This window comes from Panthera leo, chromosome E2 (genome assembly GCF_018350215.1).
Source record: "Panthera leo isolate Ple1 chromosome E2, P.leo_Ple1_pat1.1, whole genome shotgun sequence".
NCBI lineage: Eukaryota > Metazoa > Chordata > Mammalia > Carnivora > Felidae > Panthera > Panthera leo.
In genome coordinates, this window is record NC_056693.1 from 12,626,392 (window position 1) to 12,638,732 (window position 12,341).

Consider the following 12,341-nt stretch of genomic DNA (forward strand, 5'->3'; position numbering starts at 1 on the left):
TACAGCCCTCCCATTTCTCTTCCCTGCACTGTGTTTATTATCTGTCTCTGCCACTGAAACATAAACCCTCCTGAGAGCAGAGAGCTTTCTTTACTAGGTACCCTCAGTGTCTAGAACTGGGCTTGATGTGTATCGCCTGTGATCAATAAATATTTGTCCAATTCATGCCGTGCGAATGCTTTCGGTTCTTTTTGTTGGACTTTGTATTACGTTCAGCCAAAAGCAAATGGTTCCTGCCCTCCCCCCACCCCCATCTTCACCTCACAGCTAAATCCTTTGGGTCCAATGCTTGCTCTAAAATGACACTCACGGGGCACCTGGGGGGGCTCAGTGAGTTAAGCCTCCCACTTCTGCTCAGGTCATGACCTTGCAGTTCACAAGTTCAAGCCCCGAGTTGGACTCTGGGCTGACAGCCCAGAGCCTGGAGCCTGCTTCGGATTCTGTGTCTCCTTCTCTCTCTGCTCCTCCTCTACTCACACTCTCTCTCTCAAAAAGAAAGAAACATTAAAAAAGAAAGAAATGCAGATTCTCAGGTCCTACTCCAGATTACATTTAGATAAGATGTAAAATAAAAAATAAAATAAAATAAAATAAAATAAAATAAAATAAAATAAAAACACTCACTCCAGACTGAGCATTTGCTCTCACGCCCACCTTGGCTGCTAGACACGGTCATCTGCAGGTCCCCTCAGGTCCCAGAATCCCCAGAGGAGAGAGAGTAGACCACATCAAGGCCCTGTTTGAGGCTTCGGAAGTCAGAAGAAGGAAACCCAAGCCACTTGGTATTGTGGGATGCGGTTCATTCAGATTTGGTTACAGAGGGGAGGCTGAACCCAGATAGAAGAGGGCCCCTGGTGGGGATAGAATGGGCTGCTCTACAAGCCTGGGAAGGGGTGTATTTGGTCCTGAAGCCCCATCTTGGCTGCCCAGGACTTTGCTAAACCCTAAAGAGGAAGACAGAAGGGGCTGTTTCCCAATGTTCAGGAAAACAGACACAGCCCTAGTCTAAGGGAATGGCCAGGTGTTGGAGACCCCCTAGTTTGAGGAAAGAGGCTTAGTCTTTGCCCCCCCCCCCCCCCCCCCCCCCCCATATGAAGATTGTGTGTCCGCGGAGGCCTCTCTAGTCTGAGGTCTGAGAAGTACAGCCTAGTAGGAGGGAGGAGCTACATCCTTTGGGACCCTGGTGTTAAGAAAGAGGACTTGCCCTGGGGAAGCCCTTAGTCTGAGGGAGGAGGCTCAGTCCTTCTGACTTTTCTCACCAGAAGCTTCCAGGCCTAGAAACGGGGAAGGGGAGGAGAGCCAGGGCGCCCTCTAGCGAGGTGGGAAGCAAGCGGGGTTGAGCGGCTGCGGGGCGAGGGTGGTGGAGGGTTAGGGTGGAGGCGGGACTGCTCAGGAGAGGGCCAGGAAGCCCAGGGCCACCAGCAGCACGGACCGGGCGAGGCGGAGGCCAGGCGGCGCGCCAGAGGGGCACTCGGATTCCAGGATGGCGCGCCGGCTGGTGCTGCAGTGGGGCTGGTGGGCCAGCCGGTGGCCGGGGAACGTCAGCAGCGCCTTGGCGGTGGCGTCGGGGACCCCGCACAGGTTTTGGGAGCCGCAGCCGCGCAGGGTCACGTTCTGGCTGCCTGCGGGGACGCGGGTGAGGACGCAGGTGAGGATGAGCGGGCAGGTGTCCTCCGTGCCCACGTGCGCCTGCCACCGCGAGCCACCCCGGCCACCACCCTCCCGTCCCCGCGCCCGGGCTTCCGGGCTCCCAGAATAAGCCCACTTCCCGGCAACTCCCTCCAGCCCCGTGGGATCTGCCTGCGTCGCCAGGGTTTCCTAAAAGACCAGACTGTCACGTCCGACAGGACACATGGCAGCGGGCCAGCCCTGAGGGATGACAGACCCTCGGATCCATGTCTTTGGGGAAAACTCACCGGAAATGTTGGGATCCTCAACCTGGGGTCTGGTCAGGGCTGTGCCTTTCATTGTTATTCTTTTTTTTTTTTTTTTTTTTCATTTTTAAAAATTATTTTAAGTTTATTTATTTATTTTGAGAGAGAAAGAGAGAGAGCGAGCGAGTGGGCATGCAGGCAGAGAGAGAGAGAGGAAGAGAGAGAGTCCCAAGCAGGCTCTGCACTGTCAGCACAGAGCCAGATGCAGGGCTGGAACCCACAAACTGTGAGATCATGACCTGAGCGGAAATCAACGGTCCGCTCAACTGACTGAGCCCCCCAGGGGCCCCATTAAGTCTTCCTCTTTTAAAGAAATGTCTGGAGGGGCGCCCGGGTGGCTCGGTGGGTTGAGCATGGGACTTCGGCTCAGGTCATGAGCTCACGGTTCAGTGCGTGAGTGACACGTTAGCCTCCCAGCACAGTCTGTATTTTGTCTCAGGGTGCCCTGAACTGGAGTATATTTCCTCACAGAGAGCCATGATGGTCTTAGATTCACTGAAATGCCGTATATAGCGCTTACGATCTCGAATTTTCAATCCAGTAGCCACTAGCCCCATATGGCTGTTGAGCGCTAGACATGTGGCCGGTTTTGAACCGAAACGTGCTGTGAATATAAAATCCACACCAGATTCCAAAGGCTTAGTAGCCAAAAAAAAAAAAAAAAAGAATGTAACCTGTTTCATTTATAATTTCTTACATCGATCGCATCGCGTGTTGCAATGACAGCTGTTGAATACGTGGGGTATACACAAAAAATATTACCAAATTAATGTCATCTCCGACTCGCTACTTTTTAATGTGGCTACTCGGAAAATTTAAATGCTGCACGTGGCTTACCCCGTATTCCTTTTGGACAGCACTCATCCAGAAGTCTCATGGATTATCTTATCTAATTCCCACAACAGTCTTCTTTAAAAGTTTATTTATTTTTGAGAGAGAGAGCTCGTACGTGCGGCCCGGAGGATCCCAAGCAGGCTCCCGCTGCCAGCAGCGAGCCCGAGGCGGGGCTCCCACCCACGAGCTGAGCCGTGAGAGCATGAGCCGAGCCACCCAGGTGCCCCTAATTCCCACAGCAGTCTTATAAGTTAGAGACCCCAAACCCAAGCAATGCCCGAATCCAAAACCTGTGCACTCAGGCTTACTCACGGGCACACGCATGCACGTACACACGTGTATATTACCTTCTGTAGACAGCAGGTCCAGCTGGACACACTCAGTCTCCCCGACGGGACACTGCACGTAGAAGGAGGAATTGCAGGGCCCCGGGTGGCCGTTAGGACATGTAGGACACAGGAACCCGCTCAGGGGGTGTGAGGCTGGCACCCCTTCTGTAAAGGGGAGGCTGACAGTCAGGACCTCTCAGGACCTCCAGGAGCCTCTGTGCACTTAGGCTCTCCCGCAGGGGAATGACCTTATTGACATTTGCCCAACTAGCTGGGGTCAGGGTGACTTCAAGCAGCCCGGCTGCGGAACTGGGCGGTGGGGCGTGGGGGGGGGGGGGCTCCCGCCTGCCTGCCTTCCTCGACTCAGGACAAACTCTCCTCCAGAGCACCCCACCACTTCCGTGGCCACCCCCTGACTGCTTTCCGGTGGCGGCGGCATACCGGGAGGAGTGAGTGCTTGGCAGTTGCCTTGGCAACAGGTGGAGTTGATCTGGAAGCCAAAGTCCACGCTGGAGGTGAAGGCAGAGACCGAGCTGCCAAATAGGCAGTCCCTGAGGGCCACACAGGAGCCGCTTCTCCAGACGACAGAGTCACCTTTCCCTAAGGCTGAGAGATGTGGGGGGCAGGCTTACGGGAAAGGCCACCATAAGCCACGCCCTCACTGGAAGCTCCCAAATCCCTCTGGGTGCCATTGTTGGCATTCACTTCGCCTGACGGTCCGCCCTAATACGCTCAAAGCCTGTCACCGGTCATCAAGACACACGGCTCAAAAGCCTTCCTTCCTCCGCCTTGTCCAGTGAGGGCTCCAATGATCAGGACGTCTCTGTACCTGTGATGTCTCCCAACCTGTCTATGAGAACCTCGCGGGCTTAGCCAGAAAGTTCTCAAGGATCCTGGAACTGTTCACGTGGTACACTACCCTTACCAACCCCAGTTACGTAGCTAAAAGACAGAGAAAAGCAGGTTTCCAGTTCAACGCCCCTTCCCAATGACCGAAGGGTCTAGTTTTTCCCTTTATGGGGCAGACGGACAGGGGCCTTAGCAGGCTCCTTGCCCAGAATCTTGACGTAGAAACCAAGATGGCTGCAACGGTCTCTCCCACCCCACATGCATCTCTGTATCTTCACTTACCACTCCCACATCAAGAGGTGGAATCCGTTTCCTCACCCCTTAACCCGGAGCTGGCCTTGCGACTTGCTCTGATCAATAGACCCGTGGCAGGAGCGACACTGTGTCAGTTCTGGGCTCCTCTCTTACGAAGCCCGTGGCTTCTACCTCTTCCTTCTCGGAAGCCAGCCACCATATTGGAAAGCGGCTCAGCAAGGCTACTGACTGATGATAGACCACACGGACAGAGGCCCCGGAAAGCAGGAGGTCGTACTGAACATTCCAGCCCCAGCCGGGTTCCCAGCGGAATGCAGCCACAGGGGGAACCTCACCCCTTGGAGGAGGAGACCTGCCCAGCTGGGCCTCGTGAACCCACAGAATAGTGAGAAGTAATAAATCATGGGGTTTTTTTAGCCACAACGCGTTTTTTTTCATTGCGCCCTCCCCACCCCCCCCCAAAAAAAACCCCACATAATAAAAAATGTACCCTCCTAGGCATTTGTAAATGTACTGTGAGTGGTATTAACTATATTTACATTGTTAGGTAACAGGTCTCTAGAACGCTTTCATTTTGCAATACTAAAAACTAGCACCATTCTGTTATTTTGACTACTCTAGGGTGTCCCTTATAAGAGGAGTCATACTGTATTTGTCCTTTTGTGTCTCGTTAAGCCACTCCATCTGAAGCTGATTTGTTATTCAGCAATAAGTACCTATAACAAATGTGGCATCACATCTTTTTTTTTTAACATTTTATTTACTTAAAAATTTGTATTAATGTTTATTTATTTTTGAGACAGAGAGACAGGGACAGAGGATGAGCAGGGAAGAGACAGAGAGAGACAGAGACACAGAATCCAAAGCAGTCTCCAGGTTCTGAGCTGGAAGCCCAGAGCCTGACACAGGGCTCGAACTCACGGAGCGTGAGATCATGACCTGAGCTGAAGTCGGACGCTTAACCCACTGAGCCACCCAGGCCCCCCCTGTGTGACATCACATCTTAAATTCACATACTCTGCTGCAACCAGCCTCTGTCCTCCACCGCCAGGAAAAGGCCGCCAGGGCCGGAGTCAGGGCGGCGAACACGGAGGGCAAGGAGAGATCTTGGTGAGCCTCGTTTCTGCCACCCCCACTCAATCCTGTCTCCGGGGACACTCACCTAGGATGCCTGCTGTCTGAAGGCAGTAGTTCCGATCTGCTGGGCAGAGGACAGCGTCACAAGTATTGAGTCCTGAGCAGGTGACACAGACAGTGACCCCGTCCGTGGTCAGAGACGTGTTTGCAGGGGGGCCTAGGGAGAAAGGAAGATGAGCAGGCTGGAGAGCAACCTGTGCGTGTGTGTGTGTGTGTGTGTGTGTGTATTTCTGGGCACATCAGCGTATGCGCACCTCTACAATGATGTAGTTTGTGTGCCCAAGCCTGTTTCCCTGTGTACACACGGGGCTGTGTGTGCCTGTGTTGAACTCTGTTTGTTTTGGAACCGTCGGCAGAGGGTGGGGACGTTTGTGTGTGGCATCCCTGTGGGAGAAGGTGTCTACATCTCTGCGTGAACAGAGCACATGTTTACGTGTATATATAAAAGGCTGATTTTGTGGGTCTGGATGTGTCTGTGTTCCCAGCAAGGTTTAGGGTGCTTGGATATATATCTGGAGTACAGATGTGAATGTCTGTGAATGTTAGAGTGCTTCGGCACGTCTGTGTATATTTTGTACTTTCGTATATTTGTGTGTTGGTGCCTGTCCACACACCCGGATCTGACAACTGACGAGCCCCCCTGCATGGATCTGTTACACGTCCAGAGGGACTGTATATGCAAAAATTCCATGTCTTGTGTTCCAGTTGTTGGCTAGCCTACTTAGTCCTTTCTCCTTCCATATTTTTTCAAAGTTTATTTATTTTTGAGAGAGAGAGAGAGAGAGAGATACAAACAGAGCACAAGCAAGGGAGGGGCAGAGAGAGAGGGGGACACAGAATCCGAAGCAGCTCCAGGCTCTGAGCTGTCAGCACAGAGCCCAACAATGCGGGGCTCGAACTCAGGAACCGTGAGATCATGACCTGAGCTGAAGTCGGATGCTCAACCGACTGAGCCGCCCAGGCACCCCTCTCCTTCCATATTGTAAATTTTGAGCTCCTGGGTCTTTTTCTTTTCTCTATCGTGATCATTCGTTGAACCCACTGTTTAATTTTTTAAAGTAAAACTCCCCCAGGGGCGCCTGGGTGGCTCAGTCAGTTCAGTGGCCGACTCCTTTTTCGGCTCAGGTCATGATCTCACGGTTGGTGGGAGTGAGCCCTTCGTCGAGCTCCACACTGAGCGTGGAACATGCTTAAGATTGAGGCTTCCACATCCCTGGAGCCGAGGGAAGGCCGCTCTACCCACATTTGAAAATTGCCTCTCTCTCCTCTGAACCGTCTGTGATTCTGTTCTGTTGTCTCGCTTAAAAAAAGCTGTTGCCCTGGTCAGTGCTCTCAATTAGCATCTCTCTTTTCTGGAAGACAAAACTTATTGCCCTTGTTCTTTGTTAGGCCAGAAGAAGACTTTTGGCAAACCTGTCTTCTTACACAAGCAAGGAAGTGAAGGAAAGAAAGAAAGAGACTTCTTATTTCAACAGAGTTTGTATCTCTAATCTCATTTACATGACAGGATGCTTGTGTTTAGAAATGTGTGCTCCTCTGTACGTGTGTTTGGGGTGCTGGGATACTGATGGAGATGGTTGTGGATGTGTGGGTGTGTGCCAGTTGGATTTTCTGCTTCTAGGAGTGTTAACTGATGTGTGGGTGTGCACGCGTGCGTGTGCACACACGCGCGTCTGCGAGCTTATAAGGGTAACTGCATTCCCTGGGAGCGTATTGGGAGGGGGAGGGGATACCCTGGAAACACATAGGATTGGGAAGGGCATGTGGGGTCTAGGAAGGGCAGAGAAAATAGAATCTCAGGAAGTCAGAGTTCAAAGTACCTGGCAGGGTGGGTGTAACCACATAGTTGCATTCAGGCTGGCTGACGAGACGAAATCCAGACGTTTCTGGGCCCAGGGTGGTGTTCACTTGCAGGTGGCAGACATTTGGGGTAGCACAGCCCTTCAGGATTTGGGGACCCCCTGCAGAAACAGGGGGAAGCGGCAGGAGGAGACTCAAAGCCAGAGCTTTCCCACCTTGCTGACTTTCTCTAGGTCTGAAAGTTCCCATCTCTGTTGACAGTTCTATGTGATTCGTTGTCAAATCTGCCTGGTCATTTCGTACAACCTTTTGATGCCTGCTCATTTTTGTGATTCTAAGTTTATTCTTTCAGATATACCACATATGGTTACGTTCTGTAGCTGATCATTACAATAGCTCCTCGTGAGTCGAATCTCGTGTTTGTTGCTTTTGCTCTCACTCATGGTAGCTTGTTCCCTTGTGCATTTTGTGAGCTCTGATTGTGAGCTCATATTTGGTTGATGTTGATCTTGGGGGGGGGGGCGGGGTATCCTGAGGGCTTTTCGGGTGGAGAGGATTTGCCTTTGCTTGTACTGAAAACTAGGAGGTACTACCAACCTGGGATCATTCCAGTCTCCTTCTGAGGTTTCCCGCTTATGTGGAGCTCTAAGAGTCAGCTCCCCAGCCATGCCACGGACCCAAGACCTAGTCACCCAAAGCAGGGTGTCATCAGCATTTGCTCCCAGGGCCACTCTGCCTTTTATGTTTGCTTACTGCTCTTGCTCTGAATTCCGCTCACATTTTTATTTTGTTTGGGGATCCTTGGACATTTCCCTAACTTCCTATAAGCCCCCCAAAGCATGGAGAAATAATTTTGTACATCTAGTTCGTCTGTAAATAATGGCATACCAAGAGGGATGATAATGGGAACAGGCTATAAGGGGTGTATTGTCCATGGAACATTTATTTATTTATTTATTTATTTATTTATTTATTTATTTATAATTGTTTATTTATTTTTGAGAAGGAGAGAGAGAGTGCAAGCAGGAGAGGGGCAGTGAGAGAGAGGGAGACACAGAATCCGAAGCAGGCTCCAGGCTCTGAGCTGTCAGCACAGGGCCCGACGCCGGGCTCGAACCCACGAACCGCGAGATCGTGACCTGAGCTGAAGTTCAATGCTGGGTTGGATGCACTTAAAAACAATAATAAAACTGACTAGGGGAGCCTGGCTGGCTCAGTCTGGAGAGCATGGGACTCTTGATATTGGGGAGCTGAATTTAACCTCCACGGTAGGCGTAGAGCTTACTTAAAAAAAAAAATGGGGCACCTGGGTGGCTCGGTTGGTTAAGCATCCGACTCATGATTTCAACTCAGGTCCTGATCTCACAGTTTGTGCGATCAAGCCTTGTGTTGGGGGCTCTGCACTGACAGTGCGGAGCCTGCTTGGAATTCTCTCTCCCTCTCTTTCTGCCCCTCCCTCGCTCAAGCTCTCTCTCTCTCAAAATAAATAAATAAACATTTAAAATAATAATAATAATAATTATTATTATTATTATTATAGTAAAACTGACTAAACATCAATCTGATTCTTTTTATCACCCTATTCCAGCATTTCCAAACAATGGCAGTGATAAAGTACCCCTCCCCCCAGGGCGGACCACTCCCACCACTCATGTCCCCCCTCCCTTACCTCACACCTTCCCAGTATGCCACTGTTTGTAGCAGGAAGACCTTTCAGAGGTCCAGTCTACCAGGAGCAGAAGCCCGGACTGTTCCTTCCTGTCGCTTTGTTTGCCTAATAGTTAGACTATGTTCTATTCTAAGCCTTTTGCTCAAAAAGCCTCTGCTCCAACCGTTTGCAAACGCATAGGGGTGATTTTAAAATACACCTGCAAATTCTTTGACACATCAAGAAGTGAGGGTACTAGGCTTCCTCCTCTTGAAACTGATGAGGGAAACAAAGGCAAGAGAAATGTAGCTTAAATTAAATCTCCTCACAGCTTGTAGCCCACTGATAGACACCTGAAACATGCAATGTGACTTTCCTCAAGGAACTCATGGCTGCCTTAGTGCCTTCATGTTTATATTTTATTAAAAGTAACCTTATCTTGGGGCGCCTGGGTTGCTCAGTCGGTTGAGCACTGACTTTGGCTCAGGTCATGATCTCACAGTTCATGAGTTCAAGCCTGGCATCGGGCTGTGTGCTGACAGCTCGGAGCCTGGAGCCTGCCTCGGATTCTGTGTCTCCCTCTCTCTCTGCTCCTCCCCTGCTCGTGCTCTGTCTCTCTGTCGCTCTCTGTCTCAAAAATAAATAATAATAAACATTAAAAAAAAAAGTAACCTTAACTTAATAGCAGCTAGCCCCTCAAGGTCCTGGAAGCCATGCTTCCAAATTCCTTAGAGACTTACTTTTCTTCTATACCCCTCCCTTCACAAACATAAAAATATAAAATCAGTCACCCCAGTGCAGCTCTTCCTGCCCACGGGTCCTGTCCCCGTGCTTTAATATAATCACCTTTTTGCACCAAAGACGTCTTAAGGATTCTTTCTTAGCCGTTTGCTCAAGAACCACATCAAAACCAGATGGACTTTTGTGATCGTTTGAACCAACAAAGCATGGTAAAATGACATCATGTGACCTCCAAGGCTAACTCATGTAAAAGTGGGCAGCTGCCATTTTGTTTGCTGGAATACTTGCCCTTAAAGTCTTCAGTCACCATGCAAAGGTGGTGGCAGCCATGATGTGGGGAAGCCCAATCTAACCAACGTGGAGCAACAACATAGAGAGGCCCTAAGATTACATGAAGAGAGAGAGAGAGAGAGATGCCTAACTAGCCCCGGCCCCTGCCCTGTTTGCTGAGCTAGTCAGTACTGAGATCTTCAGCCAGCATATAATGAGCCCTGAGGCGGCCATGCTGTGAGGAAGCCGAGTCTAACCAATGTGGAAAACCCACCCTGGAAAGGCCCAGAGTCTACGTGTGTGAGATGCTCAGCAAACCCCCAGTTGCCCGGTTCCAGCCCCGGCCACACTCTGTGATCCCGTGAGAGACTCAGAACCATCCGGGTGGGCTTTCCACAATTCCCAACCCACAGAAACTGTAAGAGTTAACAAAATGGGGCGCCTGGGTGGCTCAGTGGTTTAAGCATCTGGCTTTGGCTCAGGTCATGATGATCTCATGGCTCGTGAGTTCAAGCCCCATGTCGGGCTCTATGCTGTCAAAGTTGAGCCTGCTTCAAATCCTCTGTCCCCCCCCCCCCCCGCCCCTCCCCTGCTCTCTCTGTCTCTCTCAAAAATAAATAAACATTAAAAAAAAGAGTTAATAAAATGATGGCTATTATTTTAAGCTGCCACATTTGTGAGCGATTTGCTAATAGCAACAGGTGACCAGAACACCATGCAAATGAACCTCAACACTTGTTTGTGCGTGTCGGAGGCAGGCCCACCACACAAGCGCCTCCAGAAGGGAAGGAACCCTTACCTCCATTCCACGTCCCGTTGAGGGTGAGACACATAGTCTGGTCCCCTGTGCAGTTCATGACCGAAAGGGAGTCACAGGAGGCTGACTTGTTCCCAGAACAGTAGGGACATTGCACTCCGTTGAGCTGGGCTTCGGACCCTGCCTCTGGGAGGAGTGGGTGTGGTTGGTGTGGGGTGAAGGCTGAGAAACACGCCCCCCCCACCCTCCTTCCCCCACCAGCCCTCTGTTCCCGCCACCACCCCCCAACCACAATCCAGAGCATTTCCTCCAAAGTGGGACCAGCCTGGTCTCAGCCACCTGCTTCCAAACCGTGAAGATATACTCTGAAGAGCAGCAGACAGAGCCGAAGGTGGGGCCACCCCACACCGGTGCTTCGTCCTAAAACCTTCGGGCTAGATCCTGTGGGTTCCTTTATTCATTCCACAAACATTTCTTGAGCACCCACTGTGCCAGGCCCCGTTCTGGAGACCCAGTCCTGACCGCGCAGAGAAAAGCCCTCCCTTGAACCCATTTAATTCCAAAAGTGATTAAAAAGTAACCCTGAGGGGCGCCTGGGTGGCTCAGTCGGTTAGCTCTCTGACTCCGGCCCAGGTCATGATCTCACAGTTTGTGAGTTCAAGTCCCGCATGGGGTTCTGTGCTGACAGCTCAGAGCCGGGAGCCTGTTTCGGATCCTGTGTCTCCCTCTCTCTCTCTTCCCTTCCCCCACTCATTCTCTCTCCCTCTCTCTCTCTCAAAATTAAAATAAACTTAAAAAAAAAACTAATCCTGAAAAAAAGATTAATCCTGTTATTTTAGGTTTTAAGATACTGTGTTCTAGCCTCCGGGCTCTTTACCATTTGATCAATTTCAGAGCTTTCTTAGAGGTCTGAAACATTTAAGAGGAAGCTGCTTAAACAGATTTTTTTCCTGAGTCAAAGCTAAGCCATGACTCGTTCTAAATGTGATTTATGTTGCACTATTGGCAAATACTGAAAAGCAGACCAAAGAAAACATGACCACAGAACCGTGTTGGCTAATACGTGGCCCCTGTGCACCTGTAGCTGTTGAGCTCTTGAAATGCGGCCAGTTCCCCTCGTGCACTGTTGGTGGGAACATAAACTGGGGCAGCCACTGTGGAAAACAGTATGGAGGTTCCTCAAAAATTTAAAAGTAGAAATACCATGTGATCCAGCGGTTTGACTACTGGGTATTTACCCAAAGAAAGCAAAAACGCTAATTTGAAAAGATAGCGGTACCCCTATGTTTATTGCAGCATTATTTACAAAGGTCCAGATACGGAGACAAGCCAAGTATCCATCCATAGATGAATGGATAAAGAGGGTGTGGCATATATATATGGTTAACAAAGGGGAAATGGGGGTGCCTGGGTGGCTCAGTCAGTTGGGCAACTGACTCTTGATCTTGGCTCAGGTCATGATCACAGGGTCATGGGATCAAGGCCCACATTGGGCTGTGTGCTAAGCCCGGAGCCTGCTTGGGATTCATTCTCTCTCTCTCTCTCTCTCTCTCTCTCTCTCTCTCCATCTTCCCCTCTCCCCAGCTTGTGCTCTCTCTCTCTCCCTCTCTAAAACAAAAAATATATAAATAAATAATAAATAAATTTTTAAAAGGGGGGGCGTGGGTGGAGGGTGGGCAAAATGGGTGAAGGGGAGTGGGAGATTAAAAAAAAAGAAACGGGGGCACCTGGGTGGCTCAGTTGGTTAAGCGTCCGACTTTGGCTCAGGTCATGATATCAGAGTTTGT

At 50.4% G+C, this 12,341-nt stretch overlaps 1 protein-coding gene across 1 annotated transcript; it reads right to left on the reverse strand.

The window, feature by feature from the left end:
* Window positions 1-1,389: 1,389 nt before the first annotated feature.
* LOC122208909 lies at window positions 1,390-10,733 on the reverse strand. The gene is made up of 6 exons (XM_042920356.1): window positions 10,597-10,733; window positions 7,159-7,299; window positions 5,364-5,495; window positions 3,539-3,703; window positions 3,116-3,262; window positions 1,390-1,622 (listed from the first exon to the last, which is right to left on the reverse strand). The coding sequence occupies exons 1-6, from the start codon at window positions 10,652-10,654 to the stop codon at window positions 1,390-1,392; spliced, it is 876 nt and encodes a 291-aa protein (XP_042776290.1). The 5' UTR covers window positions 10,655-10,733.
* Window positions 10,734-12,341: the final 1,608 nt, after the last annotated feature.

What these genes read in the sequence shown, in the direction of transcription:
- LOC122208909 (XM_042920356.1), bottom strand. Translation starts at nt 10,654, where the DNA reads ATGAACTGCACAGGGGACCAGACTATGTGTCTCACCCTCAACGGGACG. An exon ending in CAACGGGACGTGGAATGGAG is followed by an intron (nt 7,300 to 10,596) that starts GTAAGGGTTCCT and finishes CTGTTTCTGCAG; the next exon opens with GGGGTCCCCAAATCCTGAAG. An exon ending in CCAAGCACTCACTCCTCCCG is followed by an intron (nt 3,263 to 3,538) that starts GTATGCCGCCGC and finishes TCCCCTTTACAG; the next exon opens with AAGGGGTGCCAGCCTCACAC.